This window comes from Osmerus mordax, chromosome 21 (genome assembly GCF_038355195.1).
Source record: "Osmerus mordax isolate fOsmMor3 chromosome 21, fOsmMor3.pri, whole genome shotgun sequence".
Taxonomy (NCBI): Eukaryota; Metazoa; Chordata; class Actinopteri; order Osmeriformes; family Osmeridae; genus Osmerus; species Osmerus mordax.
Window position 1 is genome coordinate 13642777 of NC_090070.1, and position 14704 is coordinate 13657480.

The window sequence follows — 14704 nt, forward strand, 5'->3', positions numbered from 1 at the left end:
TCTCTCTCTCTCTCTCTTTCTCTCCCCCTCATCTCTGTCTCTCTCTCTCTCTGCCTCTCTCTCTCTGTGTGTGTTCTCCCCTCCTTTGGGTGTGAGACTCCCTCATCATAAGACAAAACACATGTGAAAACTTCCAGCAGGTTATCAGGTGTGAACACACAGACACACGTTCTCTTTTCCCTCCCGTCTTGGGTGGATTCCAGATGTATCTCTAAACCCACTCCCTTACATTTACATTTTGTCATTTAGCAGACGCTCTTATCCAGAGCGATTACAGTGAGTACAGGGACATTCCCCCGAGGCAAGTAGGGGGAAGTGCCTTGCCCAAAGACACAACGTCATTTGGCACGGCCGGGATTCGAACTGGCAACCTTCAATTACTAGCCCGATTCCTTACGAAGGTGTTACAGCAGAAGTGAATATGTGTCTGTCACTAATGTTAGACGTATAGTCCATTAAGTATAGTCGGTCAACCAAGTATGTATCATTGTAATTCAACATCTTTGATGGCATCTCTACGTTTTTCGCAAGTAAACTGGAAAATGTATCTGCCGCTAGATGGCGCCAGAGCGGAACAGATAGGAAATGCACGCTGGGAAATCGATGAGGAAATTAGTTTAATCTCAGTTTGTCGGTGATTGGGGTTCGGTGAGGTTTACGTTGTGTTTACGAGATAACGGTGAGACTCAGTAGCGAGACTGAACAAACCTTCTGTCACGACACCAAGTACCGGAACGTGAAACTATGCGAGAAGAGCGAGGCGACCAACCGGCAATCTGCCAGTTAGATAATCACCGTGCTGTTGTTGTCCATGTGACCCCCCCCCCCCCCCCCCCCCCCCCCCCCCCCCTTTGGTCACTGGACGTGTGTGTGTGTTATCCGCTTATTGTGGCTCGCAACTCGTCTCATTCTCCAGGGCTCGTATCCAGAACCCCCGACCCCACCGGACAGCAGCGTGTCCGTTACCGATACAGTTGAGGCATGGCGAATGCGGGACAGAAAGTGGTACTAATTACCGGCTGCTCCTCCGGTATCGGGTTGCGGATGGCCGTGATGCTGGCCAAGGATGAGAAGCAACGGTATCACGGTGAGAGAGAGAGAGAGGTGGATGGAGAGTGACAGGAATTGAGAGAATCTGATGAGATTCAATGATAAATTCTGATTTTCCTCAATGATCCCTTGTCCTGCATGTTCTAGATGTTTCCCTGCTCCAACACACCTGATTCTAATGAACGTTCGTTTGCAGGTTTCTGCTGAGCTTCATAATGACCCATTCATTAGAATCAGGTGTTGGAATCATCTAGAACATGCAGGACAGGGGGTCCTTGAGGGCCAGGGTGAGAAACACTGCTGTAGATACTGTACACTGTACAGTAGCATATGGTGTGATGTTATATAGCAGTGGTTCTCAACCCTGGTCCTCAAGTACCCCCTGTTCTGCATGTTTTAGATATTTCCCTGCTCCAACACACCTGATTCAAATGAATGGGTCGTTATCTAGTTATGCCGAAGCCTGTTAACGACCATTCATTTGAATCAGGTGTGTTGGACCAGGGAAATATCTAAAACATGCAGGACAGGGGGTACTTGAGGACCAGGGTTGAGAACCACTGTTATATAGTATAAGTGATATGTGTGTGAGAGAGACTGTGTGTGTTTGTTTGTTTGAGTGTGTGTGTGTGTCTGCGACATTGTGAGCAGCTGGGAATGTAAACACACACACACACATGGCTGGTTATGTCTCTGATCTGTACTTAATCCTCACCAGTCCCATGCAAGCCTCCTTCTTGCTGCCAGACCCATCCCAGCCAGGGGCTATGTCTCTGGGCAGGGAGCCAGGCAGGTGGGGGGTTATTTCTGGAGACCTGGGGTTGCTAACGCTAATCTGATGCTAAGATGCTCTGATCCTGGCCTGGTGGAGCTATTTTAGACTGAGAGAGGGAGGAGCAACAGAAGGGAGGAAGAGAGAGAGAGGGGAGGCGAAGAGAGGGGAGGACAAGTGACCATCATACTCTCACCCTTTATCTCTCCATCATACTCTCACTCTCACCCTTTATCTCTCCATCATACTCTCACTCTCACCCTTTATCTCTCCATCATACTCTCACTCTCACCCGTTATCTCTCCATCATACTCTCACTCTCACCCGTTATCTCTCCACCATACTCTCACTCTCACCCTTTATCTCTCCCTCTGTCCTCCCTCACCTCTCTCTCCTCTCGCTTTGTCTTCTCTCTATCTCTCCTCTTTCTCTCCTCACTGTTCTTGAACGATTGCACAGTTCTACAACGCAGAATGCAGTCACTGCACACACTCACTACACACAGAAAGGTACTAGACACACACACACACACAGGTACTAGACACACACACACCCACACACAGGAACTAGACACACTTGCACTAAGCCTACAGTACAAGCATTCCAGGGGACATGCAGCAACCTGTAACTTATTTTCTCTGAGGGGGGAGGCAGGGAGGAAGGGGAGGAGAGCGAAAAGGTGTAACCACTCCTCAACAGACTATTATGACACCTTGACCACAACTCTCCCTCCCTCCCTTGCTCTCTCTCTCCCTCCCTCCTCTCTTTATGTAGCAGTGAACTTTGGTTGACCCCAGACATGGTCATTGGGAGGAAGGAGGAGGGGAGAGAAAGTTTAGTTTGTGGACTGTGAACTCACAATGACCCCCCCCCTGTAGTCATAGCGACCATGCGTGACCTGAAGCGTAAGGAGAAGCTGGTGGAGGCAGCGGGGGAGGCGTATGGACGCACGCTGACCCTGGCCACGCTGGACGTCTGCACGGACCAGTCTGTCACAGACTGTATCAACAGCATCAAGGATCGCCATGTAGACGTGCTCAGTAAGACACACTCACTCACACACACACACACACCATACACCATACACACACACCATACTCACACACACACACACCATACACACACTCACTCACACACACACCATACACACACACACTCACACACACACACCATACACACACACACACACCATACACCATACACACACACACACCATACTCACACACACACACACACCATACACACACTCACTCACACACACACCATACTCACACACACACACACCATACACACACACACACCATACACCATACACACACACACCATACTCACACACACACACACCATACACACACTCACTCACACACACACCATACACACACTCACACACACACACCATACACACACACTCACTCACACACACTCACACACCGTATCTCTGTGGATTGAAGTGTCTGCTAATAATAATGATCAACATTATTGTTCTTATTCTACACACACAGATTCCAGAAATGAGACATGATGCTCTGTGTTGTTGTGCTGCCACCTGCTGGTCAACACTGTAAAACATCAGAAACACAAGTGTGCTGTGCTACTGGTGCCTCCTCCTTACCCCCCCCCCCCCCCCCCTCCACAGTCAACAACGCGGGGATCGGTCTGGTGGGGCCTCTGGAGAGCATCCCCATGCAGGAGATGAAACAGGTGTTTGAGACCAACGTGTTCGGTGTGATCAGGATGATCAAGGAGGTGATGCCAGACATGAAGAGGAGGAGAGGAGGCCACATCATCGTGATCAGCAGCGTGATGGGCCTACAAGGTAGGGAGGAGGAGGGAGGTGAGGGAGGAGAGAAGGGAGGAGGAAAGGACCAGACAAGTCTCATTTGTGTGTGTGTGGGTGTGTGTGTGTGCAGGGGTGGTGTTTAACGATGTGTATGCAGCGTCTAAGTTTGCTATTGAGGGCTTCTGTGAGAGTTTGGCTGTGCAGCTGCTCAAGTTCAACGTCACGTAAGTACGACTACAACTTCCACAATGCACTGCTCCTACACTTACCAGCATGTCCCTGCCCACTGCCTCAGGCTTCTCAAGTCCCTTAAGTCTTCTTCTCATTTCCTTATCTCTGGATCCTTCCTCCTCCCCCCCCCCCCTGCCCTCCAGCATGTCCATGATCGAGCCAGGCCCAGTGCATACAGAGTTTGAGGCTAAGATGATTGAGGATGTTCGTCAGAAGGAGTTTCCAGGAGCAGATGCAGACACAGTCAACTACTTCAAGAACGTGTACCTGCCCTCCTCCCTCGACATCTTCCAGACCCTGGGGCAGAACCCCGATGACATCGCCAGGGTAGGTCACAACCAGTCACAACCAGCCAGTCAGCTAGAACCAGCCGGTCACAACCAATCAGCCACAACCAGCCAGCCAGTCACAACCAGACAGACAACCAGCCAGCCAACCAGTCACAACCAGCCAGCCAGCTAGAACGAACCAGTCAGAACCAGCCAGTCACAACCAGCCAGCCAGTCACAACCAGCCAGCCAGTCAACCAGTCACAACCAGCCAGTCAGCTAATCACAACCAGCCAGTCACAACCAGCCAGCCATCAGTGTGTTTCTGCCTGTTTACCTGAGTGTTCCTGACCTGCAGGTGACCCAGAAGGTGATAGAGTCGGACAGTCCCCACTTCAGGAACATGACCAACCCCCTGTACACTCCCATCGTGGCCCTGAAGTACGCAGACGAGACCGGGGGCCTCTCAGTGAAGGCCTTCTACCACATGCTGTTCAACCTGGGGCCCCTCATGCACATCAGCATGAAGGCCATGCAGTACCTCACCTGTGGCTGTCTGAGGGGCAGAGCCGTGGCCCCGCACTGACACACACACACACTTATACACATATACACACACTGACACACGCAGATACACGTATACACACACTGACACACACACACACTGACACACACTGACACACACTGACACACACACATTCACACACTCTGACACACACACTGACTAACACACACACACTGATACATGTATACACACACTGACTAACACACACACACACACAGGTACAAACACACTCACACTCTGATACACATATACACACACGCAGACATACATACACAGTACATGTAAGGTATAGATGCACACACTCTTGAACTGCTGCCATACTTTTTACTTTAGATCTATATCACCCTGGAGAAGGCTGATGAATGACGCAAAGACAGATGGAAACACTTAACCAATCATGAAGGACATTCAATAAATCTATTTCGAGATTAAAGTCAATAGCTTAATCAATTTCTGTTTTTGTCCCAAAGGGTGTTGTACTTGCACACATCCCCGCCTGCCCACAAACACACACACACCGTCTGACTCAGTACTCAGGGTTATAACTGACATACAATGGGTTTTATTCCTTTTTGGTTATTTTCTGCAGTTATACATTTTCCTCTGTAACAACCTTTTCTTACAAAGTCCCAAAAACTGAAAAGTTCAAATACAATCAAGTCTACACATCTAGCACATGCATGGAAGACCCGGAGGCTCGGGTGAGGGTGGTTTTCTTCTTCTATGGTGTTAGTGTAACATGAGCTCTCAGCTAACATCTTTAAACCCACAGAGGAAGAACAAAGGGATTATAAAACCAAAGAAAGAAAGATAATGAAAATAATAATAATGGGTGAGGAGAAGAGGTGGTGGTGGTGGTGGTGGGGGGGGGGGTTAGTGGGGGACTCCATTAAAATATTAAATGTGGGAGGGACTGGAGAGGGGAGGAGGAGAGGGAGGAAGATGGAGAGGGAGGGAGGGAAGGCTCAGCTTGAGGTATAGGAAGATTGAAGAGAAGTGTGTGTGTGTCAGTTATGTTCAGTAGTGTGTGTGTGTTTAAAGTACTGATGTGTGTGTGCCTTTGTGTCTAAGGTATAATTGTGTGTGTCTCAGGTGTTTGTGTGTAAAAATAAGTTCCTGCAGTTGAGGTGTGTGCTCCTATATGTGTGTGTTTATATATGTGTGTTTGTGCATGTTTGTTGTCTGTATGTGTGTGGTGTGTGTATAGTGTTCATATGTGTGTGTGAGAATATGTTTATGGTGTGTGTGAACACGATGTGTATATGGTGTGTGCATGGTATATATGTATATGTGTGTTTGTGTGTATGGTATGTATATGCATATGTGTGTGTGTATGGTATGTATATGCATATGTGTGTGTGTATGGTATGTATATGTGTGTATATATATATATATATGTGTGTGTGAGTGTATGTGTGTGAGTGTATATGTGTGTGTGTGTTCCTCAGGTGTTAGAATGAACACTGTCAGGTGCCCCTGGGGGAGGGGGGAGGGGGGCAGGGTCAGTATCGTCCAGCCAAGCACTGTTAACCTGGAGACAGAGGAAGACAGGGTTACCATGGACACAAGGACACACTATACACAGGAGACTGCCTTAGGAACATCTGGAGACGGGGTTGTCACGGCTACAGGCCTGGCGACTGTGTTGTCATGGTTACTAACCTGGAGACAGTGGTCATGGCCTGGGAGGTCTTCATAGTCTCCCCTCTGGAGTATAGCACTGGGCTGGGTATCCACCTACACACACACACACACACACACCACACAGAGGTCAACAAAAGGTATACAATTAATTCAACATACTCTAAAGATCACAGGAAAGGAGAGGAAGACAGGTGGAGGGGAGGAGAGGGTTTGGTTGTGTGTGTGACGGTGTTCTACCTGTGCACGAGTGGGTGGAAGTGTGGGTGAGGTTGTTTTGAATGTAAACTGTCAACCAGCCCCCCTGTCTATCCCAGGGTTAGGGTTAGACAGGCATGACCACTAGAAGAGGCCGGGTCTCCACCCCACGAGGGGGTCCAGTGGGGGTCTAGAGGTGGGGGGGGTCTAGGGTGGTTAGGGGGTTCTAGAGATGGGGGGGTCTAGAGATGAGGGGGGCTGGGGGAATTAGGGGGGCTCTACGGGGGTCTGATTGCCATCCTACCTGTGACTGCTGAGTGGCGTTGAGGAATAAGTCCTCTCCATTGGCTGAGACCAACCTCATGTGAGTGTGGTCTGTGGGCTGACTGTACGACCCTGATGACCCTGCAGAAGGTCAGCCAATCAGGAATCAGGCTGCTGGGTAGCCAATACAGGCAGCTGATTGGTCAACTGGAGATGGGTGGTGGGGGGAAGGAGGGGGGGGACTGCAGAAGCTTTGGATGCTTTCTGCATGTGTGTAAGGTGTGTGTACCTGAGCTGGGCGTGGCTGTGTGTGTCAGGTGTGTGTACCTGAGCTGGGCGTGGCTGTGTGTGTCAGGTGTGTGTACCTGAGCTGGGCGTGGCTGTGTGTGTCAGGTGTGTGTACCTGAGCTGGGCTTGGCTGTGTGTGTCAGGTGTGTGTACCTGAGCTGGGCGTGGCTGTGTGTGTCAGGTGTGTGTACCTGAGCTGGGCGTGGCGGGGGAGTTGTCCTGGCTGTGCAGGGAGGAGGCGGAGGCGGCGTCTACAGCTGTCTTCACAGCGTACAGGTTGGCCTCCTCCTGGAACTTCCCGATGTTCTTCTTGTAGCGGATCCTCTTGTTCCCAAACCAGTTAGACACCTGGGGGCAAACCACGTCTCCTAGGTTACCACGTCTCCTAGCTAACCACGTGACCTAGGTTACCACGTCTCCTAGGTTATCATGTCTCCTAGGTTACATTGTCTCCTAGGTTACCACGTTTCTTAGGTTACCACGTTTACTAGGTTACATCATCTCCTAGGCAATTGTCTCCTAGGTAATATTAACTCCTAGGTAACCATGTATCCTTGGTAACCATGGATGGCCCCAGACCTCCAGGTGTCTTTGGTGTCGAGGCCGGAGTGATTTGACCCCCCCCAGGTCATGTTGGTTACCAGGGAGACAGTGAGGGAGGTTACCTGGGAGACGGTGATGCTGCACTTCTTGGCCAGCTCCTCCTTGGCCTCCTCGCTGGGGTAGGGGTTAGACAGGTGGGAATAGAAGTACTCATTCAGGACCTCTGTGGCCTGCTTGTTGAAGTTACGACGTTTCCTCCTACGCACACACACACACACACCGACCACACACACACCAGATATACACACACACCACATATACACACACAGATGTTCTCAGTTAGTTCAGCACAAAATAGTAAAACAAAATGTATATGTAAATACAACCCCCCCTTCACACACACACACCCACCCACTCCACACACACACACCCTTCACACACACACACACTCACCCCCACTCCACACACACACACACACCTACCTGGCGTCGAGGAAGCGAGACCTCAGGATCATGACTGCCTCGCAGGTGCTCTGCTTCAGCTGCATCTGGATGGAGGAGAACTTGCGGTGGATGATGCCCACCATGCGCTCGATCTCCTTGGGGGAGATGGGACGCGTCCGGCTCTGCTCTCTCAGCAGGTTCATCACATGGTTGGTAAACTCACTGCAGGCCTGCACACACAGTAACACATCACATGGTTGGTGAACTCACTGCAGGCCTGTTTGTGTTTATATGAGTGTGTGTGTGTGTATGTGTGTGTACCTGCTCGTATTTCTCCAGCTCAGAGTGGTAGATCTGTCTGATCTGGGCCAGCTTAGCTCTGTAGTCGGAGTGCTCGATGCTTCCGTCGCTAGGCGACCCTCCTCCTCCTGCTGCTGCTGCCGCCGCCGCCGCTGCTGCTGAGGCCCCGCCCTTCTCTGGCCCGGACACGCCCTCTGCCAGGAGCATGTTGTCCAGCCGCATGATCTGAGGGTCCGGGGGGTCCTCCTCCTGTATCCCACGGATACTGAGGACTGGGGTAGGGGGGGAGGGGAGAGATGTGAGTCAAGGTTAGATACTGTAGGACAGTGTAGTTGTGTTTGCAGTTCCACCTGTGTCCAGCAGAGGGCACCCAACCCCAGCAGACAGAACTTCCTCACAGGACCAGCTCTCCCAGACCCAGGCCAGACCAGAACAGACCCAGGCCAGGCCAAGACCAGACCAAGGCCAAGGCCAAGGCCAAGACCAAGACCAGACCCAGACCTTAAGTGTACGTGGTGGTGAGGGGGAGGGGGGGGGGGTTTGGTTGTATGGGATTCTGAGAATATTGCAGACCAGGTTAATAGTTCACACTAAACTGGCCCAACACACAATCACATAAGACAATTACCTACAGATTTTTGCAGTGGTGTGAGTCTAATGGTTATAAGAAGATCAAGTTTAAGAAATGTGTGTTTACTTAATTTATAGAGAGGGGGGGAGAGAGAGGAAGAGAGAGAGAGGCGGGGGAGGGAGAGGCGGGAGAATAGAGAGAGAGAGGTAACACTTGTGTGTCTGTGTTTCTATGGTAGCAGTTCCTGCTTTTCCTGGCATCTCCTGCCAAAAATCAACACATACACACACACTCTCTCCCGCACATACACTCTCTCTCATACACACACTAACAATCTCACACACACTAACTTGCACACAGTGGTTAATTATGGCAGCTCCTAAGCAGCCAGTGAAAAATTAAAGCTCATTTGAGAGGTCATTAATTTGAACAGTTATGTAAATTAGGTGGCAATTACCTCCTGCTGCAGCCTCTTACCCGTTTATAAACACACACACACACAGACACACACACACACACACTAATATTTACACAACAGCCTCAACTACTACAGCCAAACAAAATCAAGAACCTGGCAACCCAAATACAACTCTGACTCCAGACCCAACCTGGCAATCCAAATACAGTTCTGACTCCAGATTGATTTCTTTATTTACAAAATACAAATAATTATATGACATGATTTCACTGGTCTACCACATTTTATCTGGTATGGTTCAATGGTTTAAAAAACCACCAGGTCAGACCACCAGGTCAGACCAGACTACTCTGGACTTGGACCAGAATCAGAACCTGGACCAGACACCTTATTGTGACAGATTAGCCAGATTAAATAGAGTACTCAATCTGACTCACAGAGAGAAAGAGAGGGAGAGCAGGGGGAGAAGAGAGAGACGGAGAAAGACAGAGACAGAGAGAGAGAGAGAGAGAGAGAGAGAGAGAGAGAGAGAGAGAGAGAGAGAGAGAGAGAGAGAGAGGAGGGGGGGGACAGAATCTGGAGGAGCCAGGTCCCATTAGTTTTAATTAATCCATAATTAGTCTGGTTTACAGAGCAGCCTCCCATGCTGCTGAAACCCTACACACACACACACACACAGCTCTAACACCTCAGTACATCAGTCAGCATGTTGCCAGCAGCGCTAGGCCGCAGCAGGGACAGCGGGTGGCAACGGCACCACGGAGCCAGTGAGAGGGCAGTGGGGAGGCCCTGTCCACATGACAGGCCCTGGGTGCTACTTGGTGCTACTTGGTGCTACTTGGTGCTACTTGGTGCTACTAATGCTGTTTACTAGGAGAACAGAAGGTCGGTTTGCTTGCTAATCCTTCACCATGCGCAACACACACACATACACACACACACAGCAAGCTAAATACACACTCACACACACATTTACATTACATTTAGTCATTTAGCAGACGCTCTTATCCAGAGCGACTTACAGTAAGTACAGGGACATTGCCCCCAGGCAAGTAGGGTGAAGTGCCTTGCCCAAGGGCACAACGTCATTTTGGCACGGCCAGAAATCAAACCAGCGACCTTCTGATTACTAGCCCGATTGTCTAACCACTCAGCCACCTGACACACACAGCAAGCTACATACAGGCACTAGAGGTCCTCCCCTCCTACACACAACCAACCACAAGACACACAACACAACAACATAAACAAAGAGGAGGGAGAGGGAAAGAGACGTCTGGAAGGGATTCTCCACTATGAAAGACATTGAGTAAATACCACTGCTGTTACCTAGGCAACCATAATCCCGCCCCTTTCACCCTCATGGCCAATAGGGTGCGAGTGACAGGGTGATTGACAGGTCAAAACCGGAGAAACATACAATTATACCTTCTATCATTATGAAGGGAGAAATGAGGGAAAGAGGAAGGGAGGAAGAGAGACAGAGATGGAGGGGGAGAGAGATGGAGGGGTAGATGGAAGGAGAGAGAGATGGAGGGGGAGATGGAGGGGGAAATGGAGGTCTGTTAGCAGTGTGCTGATTGGTGAACTCACCTGTCTTTTCTTTGATCTCACACAGAACACTGAAGAGGGCTGGCTTCATCCTGTGACAGTTCAACGCATGTTTCCTGTTAGGGGGGGACAACAAAGTGAACAAAGTTAGTCAAACTGATATAGTTGTAAGTGAAACCCACACCATCACTTACACACTCACCACAAAAACTCTTACACACTCACCACACACACTCTCACATACATACGGTCAGTGTTAGTGGCTAGACCTGTTAAAGACCGCAGGTTAAGCAGGTCTGAGCACATAACTACCCTATTTACCTGAACCAGGCAACCCCAACACACCCTGACAAACCTGGCAACCTTGAACCTGGCAACCCCAACTCACCCTGACAAACCTGGCAACCCCAAAATACTCTGTCAAACCTGGCAACCCCACTGGGATGGAGATACATGTATGTTTGTCAGTAAGAGAAATCTGTGGATCTTTTTCTCCCTCTCTTTATTTACCTATTCATCCACTATTTAGCCTATCTATCAAACCATCTATCTATCATCTATTTTTATACCCAATCTCCCTTATAAAGTATACATGTAAACATACTTATAATATTCTTTAGTAGTAGTTTAACAGTTGCACTTCTAATGTCACCGTGACGTCTTCATAGAGCTGCTAGTTCAACGATGTTGTTCCTGCGTCCAGCACAGACAAACAGCGTAAACACTATGGTAATGCTGTGGCGTCTCAGCGCCTATGGTGTGTGTGTGTCAGGGTCATTATTTCGGAGAGCTATTTACAGACCGCGAGGGGGTCAAACGGTGTGATATTCGATCCGAGATTCTCTCACCCGCAGGCAGATAAGCAGGTTCCCGCCCCAACCCCCTCGCACGCGCACACAGCCCCGACCCCCAAATGGCCATCTCCATTTCTACAGCAGCCCCTCCCCCCGCTCTTTCTTCGGTCCTTTGTCGTTATTCTCCGTTAATGACGTGATGACCGATCAATCTCACGTGGCTCCGCAAACTCGTTTTGGTTAATTAGTCCGCCTGGCTCTGCTCGTGAAAGTTGGGAGTGTTTATAAAGAGAGTAAGAGAGTAATAGAGAGATTAAAAAAAAGAGGGAAAGAGAGGAGTGTTGACGGTCTGAATATTACTGTAAGAAATATATGGAAAGTTTTAGCCCCGGCGCTAGGTCAGCGTGTGTATGTGTGTGTGTGCCCGTCACCTTGCGCCGTTGAAGTACAGGTAAACACAAACATGGCAGCCCCGTAGTAAACAAACCGGCGCCCCTCCGCGAGCCTCGTCCCTCTAACCATATAACTATTAATTACAGCACGCGGAATTAACGAGCTGGGCTATAATGTGCCTGCGTGCTACCCTGGGACCGAGCGCGCAGGCCGTGTTTGTGTGACTGTGTGTGTGTTTCAGGCTAAACGTGGTTCTGTTCTACACATGAAAATGAACCCAAAACCAGCGTCTAATACCACACTCTTTACATACACGCACACTCTATGCACACACATCCTCCCCGTGCCTCCCTGTGCCCGGGTCACCTGGCCTGGGCTTCGTCCAGACTCTCGTCCGTGATGGCCATGATCTGCTGAAGGATGTCCCCGATGTCTTGCTGGCCCGGCTGGCCGAGGGAGTGCTGCTTCCGGGCGGCCTCGTGTTCCACCATGTCCCCCTGCATCCCCGACAGTCCGGCGAGACCCGACATCAGGCGGGCCTGCTCCTCCATGCCCGGGAGAAAAATCTCGCCGTTTTTGCGACCAAACTAGGGGGAGGAAAGTGTCCGGTTCCCCGGTGTGGATGGTGAGGAGGAGAGGGAGAATCCTTCACAAAGCCAGTAGCTGGTGGCCTTTATCTGGACCTGAACAAACCAAGTGCTTCAAAGTAACCGCCACCGGGATACCGTGACCTAACGGGCAGCAATGTGGTCGCTACAACCGCTGCCAACGCATCACTCTTCCTGCCCGACAGGCGCGAGGTCTTACCGTGTTAACAGTTTACTTGTCAAAGTAAAGACCAGTTCGTGAACCGTCGGGGCGTCCGCTGCAACAACACAAAAACACCGTCTTCTTTGGCATAAAAACCCACCGTTGTACAGATGTGCACTGGTCTTTTATAATCCGAAATAGAGAGGCGTGCTGTCCGGGGTTGTCCTCCGGTTGAGACCGAGCGTTAAGAAGAAAGAAAAAACCCTAGAAAGAAAAACGAGAAAGAGAGGTAGAGCGGAAAGAAAGAGAGGTAGAGAAACGGTCAGCTAAATGTGGGGGGAGGGCGCGCAAGCGGGGACGGTGCCTGCGAGGGAAGGAAAATGGCAACAATTCGACCAGCTCGGTAAGAGCTTAACTCCTCTCCGGTGGACCGGGGGACGCTCCGGCCTATATCCACACTGTGTCTCGGTGAAAGACACGGTATTGCAGCCAGCCCGAAACCGCACCATATCCCGGTGTTGTGAACAATAAGAACTGGGGCTGGTTAGCGGTGGTCGACCAATAAAGCCCAACGTGACAGATACCGAGCTGTTCCCGTCCTCGCTCTCCGGGAGATACTGGGCTGCTTGGGCGGTAGGGAAAAAAGTCAAATACGAGAAAGAATAAAAAGCTAAAATGAATAAACTCCCTTGGTTGGGTACGGCTCCGCCTGGTTTCCTTCTCGACCTGCGTGAAAGGTTTATTTTCCTCTCTTCCGTTCGTCTCTTTCTTTCTTTCTTCGCTCTCTCTCCGTGTCCCTCGCCAAGCCCGCGTCTCCCTGCGCTTACACATTCAACGTCCAGCACGGCAGTCTGGCGAACGCACCCCCCCCCCTCCGCGGGCCTCCTCCACGGCGCTACGTCACCGTGTCCCGGGGGAAGCTGCAGTTACGCACCGGACCGCGGAGGGGCGAGCTTCCCGGAACCATGGAAACCGTGTTGTTGACACGCTGATGTCTCGTCGTCAGACACAGAATGCAGGCCTCGAGCCACTATGAACTCTGCTGAACACACATTAGGGCGGGCCCTAGGGTTTGGGGGGGGGGGGGCGTAAACAAAGAAGGTATATGGGGTCCTTTTGATTTTTTACAAATGTTTTTTGGGGGGGTGTCCCGAACCAATCGCGGGGCCCTAAACAAATGTTTAGTTTGTTTATTGGGTTGGGCTGGCCCTGACACACACTTACATTTAGTCATTTCGCTCTTATCCAGAGCGACTTACAGTAAGTACAGGGACATTCCCCCCAGGCAAGTAGGGTGAAGTGCCTTGCCCAAGGACACAACGTCATTTGGCACGGCCGGGATTCGAACCGGCGACCTTCTGATTACTAGCCCGATTCCCTAACCGCTCAGCCACCTGACACTTCACACAGGTTGAGTATTGTTTGAGTGTGTGAGTATGTGTGAGTGCATGAGTACATTCATGACTTGGTGGCAGAGTATGTTCATTTTTATTAGCATATCATTAGCATGTTCACCATACACCAATCACAGACACCCTTCATCTTTGACCCCATGACCCTATGCATAATGCTAATGAGCACAGACCATTTCTGCAGCTTGAAAGGGTGTGTTAAACATTCAAAAAGTGTGTGCATGTGTGTGTGTTAGTGAGTAAATGAGTGAGTGTGTGTATATGTGTGAGAATCATGTTTAAATGCACACACTTGAAAATACACGGACATACAGATTTTGTGTGTGTGTGTGTAAGACAGACCTTATCTTCCTGTGTTGCAAAAAAAACAGTAATCCATACAGCAAGGCCGTAGCCATGGAGTCAACATTAGGGGGGACAAATATTTTTTTTAATGATAATTTCAGACAGCGTGCGTGGTTGCCTGTCGTA

At 50.1% G+C, this 14704-nt stretch overlaps 2 protein-coding genes across 2 annotated transcripts; one reads left to right on the forward strand and one right to left on the reverse strand.

Annotated features, from left to right (window-relative positions):
* Positions 1–981: 981 nt before the first annotated feature.
* Positions 982–4688, forward strand: LOC136965416 (retinol dehydrogenase 8-like). Its single transcript, XM_067259558.1, has 6 exons — positions 982–1087; positions 2701–2862; positions 3459–3638; positions 3733–3826; positions 3977–4160; positions 4461–4688. Exons 1-6 carry the CDS (start codon positions 982–984, stop codon positions 4686–4688), a joined length of 954 nt encoding a protein of 317 aa, XP_067115659.1.
* A 498-nt stretch (positions 4689–5186) lies between these two features.
* LOC136965318 (pre-B-cell leukemia transcription factor 1-like) lies at positions 5187–13655 on the reverse strand. Its single transcript, XM_067259424.1, has 9 exons — positions 12879–13655; positions 12438–12658; positions 10927–11000; positions 8366–8616; positions 8084–8274; positions 7724–7859; positions 7250–7406; positions 6330–6404; positions 5187–6198 (listed from the first exon to the last, which is right to left on the reverse strand). Exons 2-8 carry the CDS (start codon positions 12620–12622, stop codon positions 6361–6363), a joined length of 1038 nt encoding a protein of 345 aa, XP_067115525.1. The 5' UTR covers positions 12623–12658; positions 12879–13655; the 3' UTR covers positions 5187–6198; positions 6330–6360.
* Between the last annotated feature and the right edge of the window lie 1049 nt (positions 13656–14704).

What these genes read in the sequence shown, in the direction of transcription:
- LOC136965416 (XM_067259558.1), top strand. Translation starts at nt 982, where the DNA reads ATGGCGAATGCGGGACAGAAAGTGGTACTAATTACCGGCTGCTCCTCC. An exon ending in TGAGAAGCAACGGTATCACG is followed by an intron (nt 1,088 to 2,700) that starts GTGAGAGAGAGA and finishes CCCCCCCTGTAG; the next exon opens with TCATAGCGACCATGCGTGAC. An exon ending in TCGCCATGTAGACGTGCTCA is followed by an intron (nt 2,863 to 3,458) that starts GTAAGACACACT and finishes CCCCCTCCACAG; the next exon opens with TCAACAACGCGGGGATCGGT.
- LOC136965318 (XM_067259424.1), bottom strand. Translation starts at nt 12,622, where the DNA reads ATGGAGGAGCAGGCCCGCCTGATGTCGGGTCTCGCCGGACTGTCGGGG. An exon ending in AGCTGGAGAAATACGAGCAG is followed by an intron (nt 8,275 to 8,365) that starts GTACACACACAT and finishes CTGTGTGTGCAG; the next exon opens with GCCTGCAGTGAGTTTACCAA. An exon ending in GCAGCATCACCGTCTCCCAG is followed by an intron (nt 7,407 to 7,723) that starts GTAACCTCCCTC and finishes GTTTGCCCCCAG; the next exon opens with GTGTCTAACTGGTTTGGGAA.